This window comes from Ictalurus punctatus, chromosome 12, assembly GCF_001660625.3.
Source record: "Ictalurus punctatus breed USDA103 chromosome 12, Coco_2.0, whole genome shotgun sequence".
NCBI classification, from domain to species: Eukaryota; Metazoa; Chordata; class Actinopteri; order Siluriformes; family Ictaluridae; genus Ictalurus; species Ictalurus punctatus.
Genome location: NC_030427.2, coordinates 29795913 through 29814312, shown reverse-complemented (window position 1 = coordinate 29814312; position 18400 = coordinate 29795913). Strand labels below are relative to the sequence as shown.

Genomic DNA, 18400 nt, shown 5'->3' with positions numbered 1-18400 from the left:
AATAGCTATCGAAGATCAATATGATATCTGGGTTTATACTGTATATTAATAATACTTGATTGTGATTGATAAGATTGAAAAAAAAATTAATCGAAAATGAATCTTTAAGGGCGCACGGTGGCTTAGTGGTTAGCGTGTTCACCTCGCACCGCCAGGGTTCAATTCCCACCACTGCCCTGTGTGTGCGGAGTTTGCATGTTCTCCCTGTGCTGCGGGGGTTTCCTCCGGGTACTCCGGTTTCTTCCCCCAGTTCAAAGACATGCATGGTATTCTGATTGGAATGTCCAAAGTGTATGAATGGGTGTGTGAGTGTGTATGTGATTGTGCCCTGCGATGGATTGGCACCCTGTCCAGGGTGTACCCCGCCTTGTGCCCGATGCGCCTTGGGATAGGTTCCCCGTGACCTTAAAGGATACGCGGTATAGAAAATGGATGGATTAATCTTTAAATAAAGACTGATAAAAAATAAATAAATAAATAAATAAATAAATATTTTGCTAAAATCATCACTCAGCTACCTTCAAATGCACATGGTTTATAGTTAATCAGGGCAACAAATTATTATATTATATTATATTTTACAGTCAATAGTTGCTCCTACTTTATTCTGCGAGCTGATCTTTCGGTATGAGAGGCTGTGCTGTGGTGTCCAACGCTAAAAATATGAGCTGTGATAGCAACAGAACTTCTATTGGACAATAAAAAGGATGAGCCAACTTTAATTGGACAAGTGGGAGCAGTCAGACTGGAGAGTAATAGCCTGCATGGAAAAGTGCATTATGGGTAGTGTAGTTTGTGCTAGTAATCTAAACCGGGCTCTTTTTGCAGCCAGAGATCACTTTTTAAAAAATTTTTTTTTTTTAATTAAAAAAATTCACAGACAGATTTTTAAAAATTCAATATTCAAATATTAGGCTTAAAGGTGTAAACTAATATTCTGGCTATTTATTTTTATTCCTGAACTTTTCACTGACATCACATTAGGTCCAAGTTGACATTATTTATAAATGACATTTTAAAATTTGCTAAGGTTTTGATGAAGTGATCAGTCAAAAAAAAACCAACAACAAAAAAACCACAATAATAACCACAACTTTAATAAAGGTAGTTTGTGATTTCCACTGCTTTACTAAAAAGAAGAAGAAAAAAATATCACAGAACCCCAGACACTGCTTTTGAGAACAATTGGTCTAAAAAAAACCCAAAAACCTTTTCCTTCATCATCACATCACACTTGTGAAGTTAAATCATCTGTCCTGGTATTTCTGTGATGAAATCAACACACTTTTGCTGTCGAGTACAATTTAATACACGTACAGCTGTTTATTCTGGTTTATTGAACATGATGTTGTACTTAACATTACCCACCAGATGCAGCATTTCAACACAACAACAACAACAACAACAACAAGATACAAATTAAGTTTAATATCCTCTATTGACAATGCTTTCTAGGATGGTTTTATAATTATTGTAATTTACATCTTTCATTAATAGCACTGAATAATCATTCAGATCTTTATTTAGTGGAGATTCTAGAGGTTAATTCCAGGTTGTAAAGCTGACATTTACATACAATTAGCTTCTTTCTAGGGAAGGCGAGAAAAGAAACTGCCTTTTTCTAGAAAGCTGGGAGTGCAACCTATTTTTTTTTTAAAGAAAACATGGAATTGTTTTTCATTTCATTAAAAGTACAATGTATGAGTGTTGCGTGTTTGATTTGAATCCACCGCAGTATACGGTAGCTCCACAGCCAATGTAATGAGTTAATGTAGGCATTTCAGACCCCTACTGACCCCCTACCCCCTAAAAAACTAAATAAAAGAATAAAAATGGAAACTCTCATAGAATTTGTAATGGTTTTAATGGTTGTAATGGGAATTGTATTGGGTTTTTTAATGGAAATTTTAATGGTCCCTGTTGGTCTCTACTGGTAATTTGTTGCTTTCTGTTGGTGGTGTGTTATGTCTAGTGGATACCATTAAGGATGTCCTTATTACACCCTACTACGTAATGGAAACCATTCGGTAACGATTTTAATGGCAAACAGCTGATGGTTTGTGATATGAGTTGTAGTGGAAACCATTTGAATTTCTGTGATGGTTTCTATTGCTTTAAAAAAAATAAACATGAGGTTTAACTTCATTTCAATCATCTTGATTTAAATGTGAAACATAAATAATATAATGAATAAACTAAAGATAAATACGTATCGTTGTTTGATAAATAATTGAAATATTTCGATCAACCGACAGCGTCTATGGGGTTTTTAAAAAGTCGCAGGAATGACGCCATGATTCAGCGACATATTTATCAGAAAACAAAATGGCGTCCTACTGCATGACTGTTAGTCGATTACGGGTAAGTTAAGTACTGTTTAATAACTCCGTCTCACACTTTGACGTGAACTAGCAGCGCAAAGCAGAATCTGTGTTTCTAACAGCTGCTGTTGGAATTCACTTAAAAGATTTAAGGGAGTAGGAATTTTTTTTTTCCTCAGAGACTGCCTTCTAATTTTCTCGGGTCACTCTGTTGTATACTCTTTCCACCCGTATTCCTGTAAATCCTGTTTTCCGCGCTAGGATTGGCTAGTTATATTACATTTCTATCTAGTGATTGGCTAACAGTCTTGACTGAAAGCAGAGAGCCAATCCCAGCGCAGGAGGCGGGATTTTTAGTCCGTTGCCGTTAGCAACAGTGTAGCGGTGAAGTCAGTTGCTGAATGTGATGGCGTACAACATGTCTGAGTGTTTCTCTGAAACAAGTTCAGGGTTATGTAGAAGTTTAAACGCTTATGAGTGATTATTAAATTGTAAGAATCTCTACATGTCTTTGTTGTGAAAGTGATGTGAGGAAATACGGTATTACCTGTTAATTACATAATCAGATGGCCTTCTTTGAATAAAATCTCAAATGACATTCAAATAGTTGTATAGTTTATTGCATGTAGAGAAAATTGCCCTTATTGACTAATTTCTGTAGAGTCGGGTTATAAATGCGTAAAAAAATAAAATAAAAAACCACCCTCTTTGTGTGTGTGTGTGTGTGTGTGTGTGTGTGTGTGTAGCTTGTCCTGGGTGACACAGCCAGGCAGCTTCATGTCTCCTCGGCCCTCGGCTCCAAATCAAAAGTGGCGACGAGCCGATTGGAGCCCGGCTCCTCCGTCAGCTACGACACGCTGCTGAGTAACATCACCATCGTCCGGAAGAGGTGAAGAACCCCTCAGATACAGCAACACTGACTGCACACTCACACACACACACACACACACACACACACACATCGTGTCCTACGCCTTGTGGTCCTCCTCCGGCGGGTCAGGAGATCGCGAGAGGCCGTATGTACCTGCGTTTGCGTCCGGACCGCGTGGCCATGTGGGCCACGGCGCAGACGGCCAGGCTGCAGTTCATCAGCAGCGGCCTGCCCAGAGTGGCCGTGCCCTCCACCATCCGCTGCGACCACCTGATCGAGGCACAGACCGGCGGAGCCCTGGACCTGCAGAGGCCCAAGGTGTGCTGTGTAGTGTTGTACTCCTGCAGCACATTTATATTTACACAGCACTTATTACTTTATTCCTCTTTATGTCTCTCACATCGCGGAGTTCCTTACTGTGTTCCCAGCTACTGCTAAACATTAACCGTCTGGAGGTAAATTACTCGCCAGAAAGATGTGCCAGAAAGATCTTTCGCATAAGTATTCACCCCCTTCACAGGTCGCACACTTGAATGCGATCACAACCTTTTTTTTTTTTTTTTTTTTTTAAAAAAAAAGACCTTTGTTTTCAGGTGCGTTATATTACCATCCCGTGTCAGGTAGCCCTCACGCCACATGACCACCATTTCCACAGTTCAGAGCGAGCCACGATTACACAGCTGACACGTGATAACTTCCCATTTATTTTCATCTGTCTGAGATTCAGCTCACGCTCCACCTACACTTTTTTTTCTGTATGTAGCTGTCATGTGGAATTCAGTTTCATTTGATAGCAGTATAATTCGTCATTATGGCGACGCAGACGAGTGCCTGGAGTTTCTCTGGGGTCACGGAGTGCATTAGGGTTTCAGCTGCTGAATCCGAAGCGGTTCAGGAGTCTCCGAGGGAATATTCAGTGTTGTGTTTTTTTTTTTTTGTTTTTTTTTTACAGAGGAGGGAGAGGCGGAGCTTTAACTCCACTGATGCAATGAGATGTAAGACCTGCTCGATAAAACAACAAAGCACCGAGAAGTAAAGTTAACAGTACAGAGCTGCTGAGGACGCAAGAACAGAAACGGCAGGAGGATGAACAGGGATTAAAGAACAGTTTACTGATCACTAAAGCTGACACACTCAGAGCAGAGATAGTGACGTCTCAGGACACGTTAATACACTCCTCTGATAAGATGAGAATGTTCCGGAAATACAGTTGAGTGTGTGAATGTCTGTTTGTTAAACTGTAGTTCATTAATATTGTTAGTTAAAATTGTTAGTGAGGAGCGAAACACTTCAGGACCAAAGTTCAGCATGGTAACAGTAACTCTTTTTTAGTTTTTACAAACTGGAGCTGGGATTTAAGGTCTAGCTCCTCTCAATACTTAACCCTCGATTTATTTCCCATTCTGTTAATCCACGCCGTTTGTTCAGATTTTATAGCAACGCAGTAATGATGGATAGATGGATGGATGGAAGTACTTTACTGATCCCCGAGGGGAAATTTGGGTGCTACAGCAGCGAAGGACATTGAAGTACTCATGACACATGTATAACATTCAACATAATTGTAATTATATGCAAGAATACCGTGTCATCTAATAAAGTGCACAAGGTGTAGCAGACATTCATTCATTCATTCATTCATTCATTCACAACAACCAAGTGGTGGTGATCCATGTATGCAGTGTAAGTGTGTATATGAATCGATTTTGTCCAGTTGTTCAGTCATTGTGAGAAGTTATTTGTGTGTCCTGCTGGGAGGAGATGCTGTAGAGCCTGATGGCAGCTGATAGAAATAATATGTAATACTGTAGGTAATGCTGTATGTAGATAATATTAAATGTGAACTATAGGTACTAGTCAGAATCAAGAATTCTGACTAGGGGCGGCTGTGGCTCAGGTGGTAGAGCGGTTGTACACTAATCGTAGGGTTGGCAGTTTGATTCCCGGCCCACGTGACGTGTGACTCCACGTACCGACGTGTCCTTGGGCAAGACACTGAACCCCAAGTTGCTCCCGATGGCAAGTTAGCGCCTTGCATGGCAGCTCTGCTACCATTGGTGTGTGTGTGTGTGTGAGTGAGTGTGTGAACGGGTGAATGAGAGACAGTGTAAAGCGCTTTGGATAAAAGCACTATTTAAGTGCACCATTTACATTGCACTTTGGTATAATTGGAGTCAATTGCATAACATTCAACAACTGTCATTACACATCCATAATAAGTGAATTTGAAGGGAGAACCTTTTCTGTCAGTACAAAGAAATGTGGCATCATTCCTGTGTGTAGTACTCACACACACACACACACACACACACACACACACACACACACACACACACACACACACACACTAGATGCCGTAGACACCGATTAGGTTGAAAGGCCATTTTGGAGGTCATTTTATTTAGCACGTATGCAGTATTATTTAGAGCATGGGTTAAAAGTGAAATGTTTTCTTTCTGGATGCAGGAAGTGAATCAGGAAGTCTATACCTTCCTGTCTACAGCTGCAGCCAAGTACGGTGTCGGCGTCTGGAAACCAGGATGAGGAATCATTCATCAGGTACATGGAGCTTTAACTGGAGCTCACACTTTAACCTGTTTGACTACACGTTCAGATTCAGACACAGGGGGTGTGGTTCTGGCTAACGCGTGTGGGCTGTGTATTGGGCAGTGGGACCGTTTTAATGAGCTTCAATAACTCGCTCATTAAAATGGACGAATGATTAAAGAAGCAGTTCTATTCAATAATAACAGTTACAGACTTTCTTCTTTGACAGCAAATGAGGCTTCTTTAGGTGAATTTTTTCACAGGACTGTTTCTTTAAAATCATGTTTGATCTGTGGTCTACATGGAAAAACGTGTGTGTGTGTGTGTGTGTGTCAGGCGTGATGTGAAGAAAGGGGAGAAGAACACCATCGTTACGTCCTTCAACAGAAACTTCACAGCTAGAAACGACGCAAACCCGGCCGCACACGCCTTCGTCACGTCACCTGAGGTACTCCCATGCAAAACGACCACACGCGTATACACACACACACACACACACGCAAACACAAATGACGCACATAAGCACACCTTTTACTTCACTTAAGGTGTGCTCCCACAGCTGGAACACAGACATACACCTGCTTTCATTACGTAAGGATCACATCTTGTATTCACACACACACACACACACACACACACACCTACACAATCCTGTTTTATGAGTAAAACTAACTCATTTAATCAGTCAGTTAATCAGACATCAATACAAATTTTCCTCTTTTTGTTGCTCAGGTTGCAGTTTTTTGGTCGATAGTGTGTTTGCTGCTAGTTACCATGGTTACACTGACTGACAGGAAAATATCACACATGATATTTTTGTGCAAACCCCCCCCCTCCCCCCTACACACACACACACACACACTATCAGATTGTCACAGCTCTGGCGATAGCTGGCACTCTAAACTTCAACCCTGAGACAGACTACCTAACTGCTGCTAATGGCGAGAAGTTTAAGCTGCTGCCCCCTACAGGAGATGAGCTGCCAGCGCGAGACTTTGACCCCGGTGAGGACACCTACCAGAGAGAGAGAGCATGAGTGAGCATAACTGCTACATAAACGTCTCCTTACAGGAAACTTCACCACATCAACGATTCCTTTTAACAACACGGGCTTTAACCCATTCGTTATTAGTCTAGATTATGGGAAGTGTCCGCTATACAAGTGGGCTGTTTCTATAGAAACGATAATGTACACACACACACTCATAAGTACACACCGTGGATCCTGGCGAAGCTCTTGACGATGATGGCTCGTCCTCCGAGGTGTCGGGGTTCCAGAGCCGCATGCTCTCTGCTGGAGCCTTCACCGTAATTCTCATCTCCCACAACCACCCACTGCATGCCGTTTGCCTGCACGCGCACACACACACACACACACACACACACACACACACAATGAACCGACCAAGGTAGATGCAACTGATCCTTTAGCCTGCTAGCAGAGTAACCCCGGCGGTGTGATCAGTTGTACATGTGGACCGATGTCAGGCACGGACCCGTACTCGCCACTCAGCTGGTTTTTGATCTTATTGATGGCGTCGTTCTCGATGTTCACCGCTCCGATCAGGAGGTTGTTTAAGATGTTGTCGAGGTGGCCTCGGAACTTCAGCCACGGACCTTCGGCGCTGATGTGGTCTGTAGTACATTTACCCTTCACCTGAATACAGGCAGAGAGAGAGGGAGAGGGGGAGAGAGAGAGAGAGACAGAGAGAGAGACAGCGAGAGAAACAGCGAGAGTGAGAGAGAGTGAAAGAAAACCAACAAGATCCTGAAGCTCGTGGCCAGAAAAGTGTACAGGAGATATCAGATGCTGTCAGTACACAACAAACTCCTTTTTCTTTGTCTCTCTTTGAGTGTAACTGTCTTTCTCTCTCCCTCTCACTCATGCTCTCTCTCTCTCTCTCTCTCTCTCTCTCTCTCTCTCTCTCCCTCTCTCTCTCTGCAGAGACTAATCTGAAGAAGCAGGGCTTATTGCCCCTGACGTTCTCTGACCCTCAGGACAATGATAAGATCCGCCCTGATGATCAGATCTCCATCGTCGGACTGCATTCTTTCGCCCCCGGCAAGGTCAGTCACCTTCTTCCTCTCCACATCTGCTCCTCTAGCTGTGTAACAGCTGTTACAGATGTTCTGATGGTGTGTGTTGGGATGAAAACGCCACGTTGTTACGTCCCGTTACAGGTGTTTTAAACATGCTTGTATATCAGGTGTGACATGTTATGTTAAATAAGCGTTCGGTGACCTGTCAGACCTTTATATAACTCTTCTGTAGTGTACCATGTCCAAACAATAGTATTTATGTATTTTAATTAATGTATATAATCAGTTAAACACACTGTGTATCTAGAACAAGTGCTCATTTGCATATTTGACATGATTTATGTGTAAAATGTCACTTAATAAAATGTTCTCTCTCTCTCTCTCTCTCTCTCTCTCTCTCTCTCTCTCTCTCTCTCTCTCTCTGTAGCCTCTGACCGGCGTGTTGTAGCACTCGGACGGCCGTTCAGAGAGCATCCAGCTGAACCACACCTTCAACGAGACACAGGTCGAGTGGTTCCAGGCTGGCTCCGCCCTTAACCGAATGAAGGAGCTACAGCGCTGAACAGGAGGCGGAGTCTACAAAACGGGGGTGGTTGGGGGGGTGCGAAGGGCAAGGTCTTATAGGAATATTTTGGGTAAATAGAGAAATGATGTAGATTTGGCCAAACACAGTTCACACAGCCAGGGTGCGCTGTTCGCTACACCTAGCCAGGTAACAGTGAAAACTGGAAAAAAAGAAAAAATATATATATTTTTGGCTGAAGTTCCACTTTAATAATGTGGAGGAGTTTAAAGGGAAGAAAGATCATTTCAAGCACACCAGTAAATACACACACATACACACACACACACACACACACACACACACACACACACACACACACGCATATAACATGTTGCTGTACAATTGAACACGCACACTAGACACAGACAATCCTCAGAAAGTTATCATAACATCATCTCCAAATAGGAGAAACAAGTAAGCAGTCTCTCTGTCACACACACACACACACAGACCTTGCATTAACATATTGTACCTCATCCAAACCCTGTGTTCAGCACTCCGTAGTGAAAACACTGTCGCCATTGTGTTACTGTAGCCATTGTGTTGCTCCACACACACACACACACACACACACACACACACGTGCTCTCTCCTATAGGACTCAATTATATGATCTGCTGTAGTCATGGCTTCACAGGAAAGATTTCAGCGATGTAGTGTCGTGTCCCAGTGTAGGTCGTCCCCGTGTAAGGCGTTACTATGGAAACGGTAATGTGTTCGAATAAGTGCGTTAATCTAAACCTGGGATTTGATTGGATTGCCTCATGTACAAGTCAGTTGTGTGTTTGTTTGTTTTTTGTTTTGTTTTAAATCAGAAGCCCTGTAGATCACTCCCGCTCCATGAAGACGCTTTAAAGGGTTTCATCTCTGATACGCTTCTGAGTTCTGAGTGTGGACGAACTGTTCCGAGGAGGAATTCAATAATAATAATAATAATAATAATAATAAACACCGCCGATCGAGTCCCATAGCCTGCAATGATTGGTCGTGTTTCCTCTCCTCACTGCCGTGTGAACGCTCCCAGTCTCTTCACAGTGTGTGTCAGAAGTGTGTGTTTAATATCTTAGTGGGGACCAAATCTCCTCACAGGGATTGAAAGATCTCACAGTGCAGTGTTGACCTTGTGGGGACATTTATCTGGTTCCTAAGAGGAAAACTGTAGCTTTTATTTAAAAAAAAAAAAACAACAACTTAAAGATCCAAAATGTTTGGGTCCCCCCATTCTGGTTACTAAGGTTACGGTTAGGGTCAGATTTAGGTTTAGCGTCGCATCAATTAGCCGCATTCATTAATATGTTAATGGAAGGTCCTGACAAAAATAACAAGACCAACGTGTGTGTGTGTGTGTGTGTGTGTGTGTGTGTGTGTGTGTTTTTGCCCTCCTAAATCTTCCCTCATATCAATCACTCGCTCTGTGTGACCCGCTTCCTTCCTCATGGAAAAACCGAACACGTGATATCGGTTTGAGAGCGGTGTCTGAACACACACACGCACAAACACGCTCTTAGAGTGTACCTCTTCGACACGTCACTCCTTTCTCACGGCTCGGTTAAAGTTCAGCGCTTGCCGTGTCTTTTTTTAAACTGAAAGACAGGGTCGTTACCCTGGTCTAAAGCCCCGAGAGCATTGTGCTTATCGAATAGTCTCGAGCTGATCGATCGATCGATCGGACGCTGCCGAATTGTAACGGCCTGCGCACTTTAGTTCCCACTTGGCTTCTGTGAATTGGTTTCTGGGTGGTATAACTTCCTGGAGCTGAGCTCAGGATATTAAACTCCCATGTTAAAGGAATACGTGCTCCTTAGCGTCTCTCCACCGTGTCCGTGGTCTGTAGTGTACAGTACGTGGGATTTACCACAGACACCCCAAAAAAAAAGATCTTCAAATCCACATGAAATCCACAACGCAGTATGTGTACTGTATCTCCAGTGGCTTGTTGTGGAAATCACTCGCTCCTTGACTTCCTGTTTCAAAAATACGGAACTGTTTCTCCACTAACTACCAAGCCTACGTGTGGATTCACTCTCGGACGGAAGACGGAGATCGAAACCGAGGACTTTTACTTGCGAAATGTGTCCGAATACGAAGTCTACGCTGCTTTGAGTCATTGACGGCGTCGACGTTAGCACCCAGATCTTTGAGTAAACTCGTAGAGAGATTGCATCGTTGAATACTGCTTCTCCTCTTAGCTTTCAGCATTAATTTCCACTATTGTCTACATTTTGAGACGTTCTGCGAAGCGTTACAGTCGTTCCGGTCGAACGTCGTCGATACGTCACCGTTCCCATGTCTGACGTTGTGATCTTTTCTCTCAGGTCCTCATAGGAGGCTTGTTTTAAAGCGTGTTAACGGTACCGAACCTCCTGTGCCCTGATCGTACGCGTTTCAGTACCTGTGGAAAACGCTTAGCGTCTCTGCGGTGTGAACGATTTGCCAGCGACGGGGTGCAGTAGCTGTAATCGTGACTGAAATGTTCCTCTACACTCCTAAGTGCACATGACTCCACGGTTCTGCACGGGCGTGTTATTTATACATCACGCTGGTTTCATCTGTGAACATCTGTCTTTCTGTTCTGATTATAACCTTGATGTATTTTTAACACTTGTTTATTTGTTTGTTTGTAAGATGGGATTTATCACAGGTACAGATGTGGATTAAAAAGTGTTTTAATATCCTTCATGAATGCTAAATAAAATCTCACGTAAGTTGTGATTGTTTCATGTAGAAACACAAACACACGCAGAAGGGCTTTACGTTTCATACGTGATGTGTGTATGTAACTGACATGTCTATACACAAGGTAAGGGACATTTATTAAAGCACTAACATAGTTATATGTGGGTTTATGGTAAATAACAATGAATCAGTTATATACAGGCGGTATTTTAATACAGATGGTGTGACCAAAAGTATGTGGACACCTGACTGTCGCACCTGTATGTGTTCCTGTCGATGTGAAATTTGAAGCCCAGATTTGTATAGAAAGTCTCTGTGTGCTGTAGCGTTACAGTTTCCCTTCACTGGAACGAAGAAGAGACCCACACACTGCTCCACCATGATGATGCACCTGTACACAAAGCCATCTCCATGAAGACACGGTCCTGCATGAAGCCCTGACCTCAACCCCACTGAACACCTTTGGGATGAACTGGAATTGGAGCCTCCTCGACATCCCAACATCAGCACCTGACCTCATCCTCACTAACACACTTGTAGCTGAATGATCACAAATCCCCACAGCCACGCCTCAAAATCACCACAGCCACGCCCCAGAATTCCCACAACCACGCCCCCAAATCCCCATACCCACGCCCCAAAACCCCCACAGCCACGCCCCAAAATCTAGTAGAAAGCCTTCCTAGAAGAGAGAGTGGAGCGCATTATAACAGTAAAGACAGAATCAATGTGGAACGAGACGTTCAACAAGGACGTACGTGTGTGATGTTGGTCTCAGAGTCTTTCTCACATCATTATGTTCCATCTGATCAGATAAATGTGAAATAGAGCACATATGTCGATACTTAAATAAATAATTAGCCTTATTTTATAGCCTGGAGCGCTGAAATTAAAGCTCATAGCACTGAGAATGTAAAAAGGCAAAGCAGTCAGCACATTGTCTGATTTACATTTTTGTTATCAAAGATACAAGAATTATCTTTAAGGTCAAAATTATGTACCATAAATAAGGAATACATCACTGGAGACATGCTGAAGGGGAAAAAAAAGATCAATATTTGATAAGTATTCCATATGTACACATATATATTTATAAAAGTTTTTTTTTAATGGTTCATGTGCAGTTAAATACACAATTACACAATTACAGACCTATTAATAATATTAACTTGACTATTTTTATCTCTCAATTCCTCATAAAGAGTGTAAACGTGACATTTTCATTAAAATAATACTCATTGCTAAGTCTTGTTTTAAGGATCATTCAAACATATTGATCATTGCTGTTGCCATAACGACCCCGGTCTTTGTATCCACCCCCCATCGTAAAACAACCATGCGTGTGATTGGCCCACGTATTGCCGTAAAGCGCGGATTACTGTCGTACCTCCACTACAACACACGACACGTGCGGCTTTCCGGGGATTTATATATCTTTTTAAACAGCTATTTATGGAAGCGTTGTAATGTGATTTCAGTTTAACACAATAAACACACAATTACAACGCAATGTAGATCCAATGCAGTTTCGACTAGAGTGATAGCTGGCTTCTACATAAGGAGATAAAAGGTGGGAGAAAGTGTTTAACTTGTTAGCTAACTTTGTTAGCCGTTAGCCGTCTTAACATGACATGCCACCTGTTCTCTCTCTAAGTAATGATGTTATTATTATTATTATTATTATTATTATTATTATTATTATTATTATTATTATTATTATTATTTAAAGTAGCTTTGAGTTTGTAACATCGTTTAAGAAGTCGAAAAGGTTTCCTATTTGATATCTAGTGCTGTACACAGGGTGTAGAAATGTTTGGGTAACTCCTGGAGGGATTATGAAGCGGTTTGTGAATCACAATGTCATTTTTATTTATAAATAAATGTGATTTTATTAACGATTTCTTCTTCTGAAGGCTGATTTTAAGTACATCAGCTGCGAATTTATTAATCTCTATATATGTGTGTGTTTGTGTGTGTATGCATATATATCTTTATTTTTAAAATATATATTAGAGGTTTTCTATTATAACATAGTGTATAATAGTGTATATACCATTCATAGTGCACTATTTTCACTTATGGTTGATGCTAAACTACATTTCATTGCTGAACACATGTACTGTGTAATGACAGTAAAGATCTGACTAATCTGTCTAATCTATTGAATGTGTGTGCAGCCCCGCAGGATGTTTGTGGTGGTTGAGATGATCGACACCGTACGGATTCCTCCGTGGAATTTCCACCGGCAGCTGAACGACGCCATCGCTGAGGAGCTCAACAAGAAACTGGCCAACAAGGCAAGTCCTGCTTATCATCGGAACAACGCTAGTCTAATCCAGAACGGTCGCACAGAAGGGTCCTGCACGGCTCGGGAATTCTGTCATTCCTCTGCTCTGAGATGGCTGATTCAAACTGCAGAGATCTCTGTTCTTTACCTCTGACCGTAATCAGAGATTACACACCGTTTCTTTCCTAAATAACACACCCTTTTAAACTGTTTATTTGATCAGCCTTGGATTATGCAGATCAACAGTCGTGCTGGTTCTTACACGATAGTGTAGTAGGACGATTGGATAAATACGAACCCTGTGATTTGGACTACTGCGCTACTCTCAGAGCTGCTGTTATAGAAGAATAATCCACACCTTCGGACCAATCCGAATCGAGAATTCAACAACGCAGATTAGTGGAAGTAGAACAAGCGCTCAGAAGCAGCCTCTGTCTGAGGCATTATTATTATTATTATTATTATTATTATTATTATTATTACTATCACTCCAGCTGTTGCTTTTCTGCAGTTTCGTAATTAACGTGTCTCCTCTTTAACCAGGTCGTGTATAACGTAGGCTTGTGTATCTGCCTGTATGACATCACTAAACTGGAGGACTCGTACATATTTCCCGGGGACGGAGCCTCTCATACTAAAGGTACTCCCACGTCACAGCTGTTTTTGGTTGACGTGAGCTTATATGAACCATAACGAACACTATTCCAGGTCTCAGAGTTTGGATGTGAGAAGGAAGCTCAAAGAAAACACTGTTTTAGGTATTAGGGCTCTCGGTTTTTGCAGAAAGGGAAGTGTTGGCGTTGGCTTTTTTTTCTTTCCCCTCTCTGCTATCTAGAGGCACAGACAGGAACTGGAGAAACGGTGATGAACAAAGGGAGCTCATAACGTTTAGTCATTAAACACACATAACCCAGTGTGCATCTGGCATTTTAATGTTGATTCATCCTCAAGGCCTTTGTTGCCGTTAAATAAACGTAAATATATGTCTTTCCCCCCACAGTGCACTTCAGGTATGTAGTGTTTCACCCGTTTCTGGACGAGGTGATGGTCGGGAAGATCAAATACTGCAGTCAGGAAGGAGTGTATGGTAAGATTTTATTATATATATATAACCACCACAGTCTCTTCCTTTTCTCTTTACTTATAAGTGATTTTTGTGCCTTTGCTTGTGTTATACATGTCTTTCCCATGTTGCCTCAAGCAGTTGCTCCCCTCTGATTGGGTGACACCGTAATAAGTTTCACTTCCCCTTTGTTAGTGGATGACGCCGATGGGAGCGCGTGGTCCTTTAGTGGTGTTATTTTGTTTTGTACAGATTTCAGTCCCTGCAGGAAACCGTAAAAAAAAAAAAAGGAAGAACTTGGTTTCAAGAGTCTCAGTGAGACACGCGTCAACTATATGCTTGAATTCAATAACTCACTTGGACATTCTGAGCGAATAGAAAGTTCCAGACTTACACCAAGACCGCCTGGATGTTTTCACGCTTCGTTTAGCGCTGTAGATCAGGCAGACGCGAGGTTGAGATCTTGTGACTAGAGTTTTGCTAGATGTCGCCATATCGAGGGATTGGAAAGCTACTGCTTCCCCGTGTTTTCAGAGATGGCTTGCTGGTATGGTGTCAGTCTGACAGCTTGAGAAGAAAAAGAAAGGTTTTAATGAAGTGAAGTCCTCGTAAAAATAAATAAATAAATAAATAAACACAACGGTCCGAAGTTTGCGTCCCCTTCCTCCAACAGTTACATGGCAGCGGATTTGTTGTGTTGTGTAGGCGTTCATGTCATTTGAAATGTGGTCTGGCTTGTGTTGGTTTTCTTGTAATGTGTCCGCTTTCGGTTTCTGTTGTTATTCAAGGAGAAAAACAACCCCCCTCCGATTTTTTAAAATGTAATCCTTACCACTTTTTAATTTCGTTTCTCTCTCATGCTTGTACAAGGTGAGGGACTTGATGCTGCGTCTCACACAGCGGTTCATCTGATTAGTGTGGCTTTTTTTTTTTTTTTTTTTTTAAAGTGCATGCGAATAAAGTTTTGGCACCCTGTCTCCTCGATCCTGCTGCTGATCATTTGTAGGCGGCTTACTGTGGGTATTCTGGATTTCTGTGAAGCTGTTATTCCTCAGGGATATAAAAATGAACTGTGTGTGTGTGTGTTTGACAGTCAGCCTCGGATTCTTCGACGACATCCTTATCCCACCCGAGTCCCTACAGCAGCCTGCTAAGTTGTATCCTGCATGAGTAACACTGATGATGCCTGGCATAATGAGTAGTGTGTGGTGGGAATGAATGAATGTTAATGCAGTACTATTGTGTGGTGCATTGTGGGTAAAGAATAAATAATCAGCGATGACTGTGTCGCTGTTATCGATGGCCGAATGGTGTTTGCTCCTTGACGCCTGGCCGTAGTGACGAAGCCGAGCAGGTGTGGGTGTGGGAGTACGAGACTGACGAAGGCGCTCACGACCTCTACATGGACCAGGGCGAGGACATCCGCTTCCGGGTCGTGGACGAGTTCTTCTTGGATACATCTCCCACCGGGCCCACCAAAGAACCCGAGGCACCCGCTCAAACCGCCAGCGCAGCGCCTGCAACCGCTACGGACGACGGGACGCAGAAGAAAGAGTCTCCTTACACACTGGTGGTGAGAGAAACCACACACACACAGGTTCAAATTTGAGTGATGCTGCACACTAGACTGTATTCTTACACTCCACACTGTACTTGAAGTGCATCTGGCTGTTTGTAGGATCTCTAATCAGAAATCGAATGTCACTCAGTTACCAGAACAGCCTTCAAAGAAATAACTGCGTTAGTGAAAATGTCCGGTTTGAAGTTTTCTCCCTTGTGGTGGAGCCGTGTTCTCGAGCTGCTTCGTTCTATCACACAGCATATAAGCTCGCTGGGGGAATTAAGCACCTTATTTTACCGTCTAAGCTTCCACTTGTTATTGGCAAGGTCAGCATGTCGGGGTAAAGTACAGCTCTCAGTCAGTGTCGTTCCCGCGCCGATCGTTAAAGCGGAGGTAAACAATCCGAGACTGCTGAAGAGCATCTTCAACGTGAGACGAATATTGATCTGAATTGCTTTTGCGCGTGTGTCATGTTGTTTTTCTTGAAAACGCACTGCGTTGTTGCATTTAAGGGTTTTGTGCCACAGCGCTGATTTAGTAAGGGAGAACCCACGGCTAGGTGCGCGTCACGTGATTTTACTGCGCGACGTGAAGGAAGAGAAAAACCCGACATGGAGCGGAGTGCATTGAAAAGGTGTAACGCACACCTGGCCGTGGATTGTCTATCCCGCTTATACCACGGTCTCTCGCCAGCACGGACGAGTTAAAGCTGTCTGTAATGTTTGCGGCACAAAATTTGAGTGAAAGGATAAAAATAACGGTTCGTTTTCGTTAGTTATTTTATAAACGGGTCGAATTCCTCCCGCTCTAAATCATACACAGAGATAAAGTAGTGCGATAAGATTACGTTTATTTGGATGAATTATAATAAATAGTTATTAGTGAGTGAGTGCGAGAGTTTGCGTGCGAGTGTGTGTGAACTGTAACGATATGTTACTACGGTTACAGTTGTTTATAGGCAGCGCATTAATTCAGAACGCTGATTTTAACTGACTGGAACTACCTGTGCATTATACGCTTTTAATGCACACCTTCTGGCCAATCAGAATCGAGTATTCAGACAGACCATAGTGCAGCTGCAAATCACGGGTTTATTTTTAACGTTCTCGTTCTAATACCTTATCGTTTCTATAGTAACGGATCATTCACAGGGATTTGAATGCTCTGCCCTGTTGGGTTTCCTCCAGGTTCTCGTGCTTCCTCCCAAAAACACGTCACTAGGTGGATTGGCTGCTCTAAATTGCCACTAGGTGTGAACGAGCGTGAGTATGTGAGGCGTCTCGTCCAGGCCTCACATCCCCGCCTCACACAAAGTGTTCCTGAACTTCCTGAGATCCCTCCTCCCAAGGTATATGTGGAACAAGCTGCCATCTGTGTCTCGCCTCGTATTTTTCTCCATAAAGTATGGTGCCGTAACGATCATAGTTAAGTTCGTGATCCGAGAGGTTGCACAGAGCAGCTTTTATTTGTTTTCAGTATCATGTACGATTCCTACTGCAACATTCTAATCAAGCACACAGTAAATAATTGTTCTTCACTTGCGCAGGCTTCCATCAGTGAGCCAGGTCTGGGCTTGCTGTCATGGTGGAGCGGCTAACGACGGCACAAAACGACGGCCCGTGCTCCGTGGTGGCGATCCGGTTATCAGTAACTCTGCATCATTTGACCTCGGGAACCAGAGAGAGGGATTTACTCCTTTCTGGTGCTGTAGACCGACCGACCTCACGGCGTCTCTCTGGTGCTCCTCTACCGCGACCTCGTTTCGTATCGACGTTTGACGCCTGTATTGGATTTTGACCGAAAGCTCGCCGAACCAATCGGAGAGAAGTGACCGTGTCGAACTGAGCTCATCAAAATTGCATGTCCTTCTGCTCTGTCTCAGAAATAGATGACCTTCTTCTTCAAAACAGTGCAGCGATCTCATTCTGTTTCAGTCACGGTCACTCACCTGGTGCGAGTGCTAATCTTACTGTGTGGGGAGGGAAAGAAGACGTTTATTCTGATTTAAAATGCACATTATCTCAGTTGCAGGACCATTTTGGTCCATTGATTGCTGTGCGTCAAGGAGTTGCTGATCATATAAAATAAAGCAAAAATGTATTTAAACGTTCTTAATGTTCATTCCTGTGTCTGAGAGATATGTTTAGTGTTTCATAAATATTTCACTGCTTTACTTTTGCTCCAGATTTCAGAACGGATGCTAATGACCACCAGTTAGCGTCCCACACGCTGCCAGTTACATTACTGTTGCTAAATGCTAAAGGCAGTGGTGTTGAATTATAATAGTTTGGACATAAACAGCTAAGACATGTTCAGTGTCTCATGTTTGATTCTTTAGTTTTGCGCTAGAGCTACGAGGTTAATTAAAGTAGCTAACAGGTAATGGACGCTTATAGCCTCCAGTTTAGCATCATGCAAACTTTGTTTGGTGTGGAGTGGGGCACTTGTCCAGAGTTTGGTCAATCCAAC

General features: G+C 42.7%; 2 protein-coding genes and 2 long non-coding RNA genes across 4 annotated transcripts; 2 read left to right on the top strand and 2 right to left on the bottom strand.

Moving 5' to 3' along the window:
* The first annotated feature begins 3251 nt into the window (after positions 1 to 3251).
* LOC128634276 (aconitate hydratase, mitochondrial) lies at positions 3252 to 3747 on the top strand. Its single transcript, XM_053684719.1, has one exon. It carries the CDS (start codon positions 3340 to 3342, stop codon positions 3628 to 3630), a length of 291 nt encoding a protein of 96 aa, XP_053540694.1. The 5' UTR covers positions 3252 to 3339; the 3' UTR covers positions 3631 to 3747.
* Positions 3748 to 6701: 2954 nt separating this feature from the next.
* Positions 6702 to 7158, bottom strand: LOC124628715 (uncharacterized). Its single transcript, XR_006983345.1, has 2 exons — positions 6957 to 7158; positions 6702 to 6753 (listed from the first exon to the last, which is right to left on the bottom strand). It is a non-coding gene; the product is annotated as an uncharacterized LOC124628715 (long non-coding RNA).
* Positions 7159 to 12388: 5230 nt separating this feature from the next.
* polr3h (polymerase (RNA) III (DNA directed) polypeptide H) lies at positions 12389 to 18041 on the top strand. The gene is made up of 7 exons (XM_017481653.2): positions 12389 to 12590; positions 13198 to 13317; positions 13851 to 13947; positions 14308 to 14394; positions 15464 to 15527; positions 15709 to 15943; positions 17478 to 18041. The coding sequence occupies exons 2-7, from the start codon at positions 13207 to 13209 to the stop codon at positions 17526 to 17528; spliced, it is 645 nt and encodes a 214-aa protein (XP_017337142.1). The 5' UTR covers positions 12389 to 12590; positions 13198 to 13206; the 3' UTR covers positions 17529 to 18041.
* On the bottom strand, positions 14420 to 15232 carry LOC128634277 (uncharacterized). The gene is made up of 2 exons (XR_008397608.1): positions 14765 to 15232; positions 14420 to 14632 (listed from the first exon to the last, which is right to left on the bottom strand). It is a non-coding gene; the product is annotated as an uncharacterized LOC128634277 (long non-coding RNA).
* Positions 18042 to 18400: the final 359 nt, after the last annotated feature.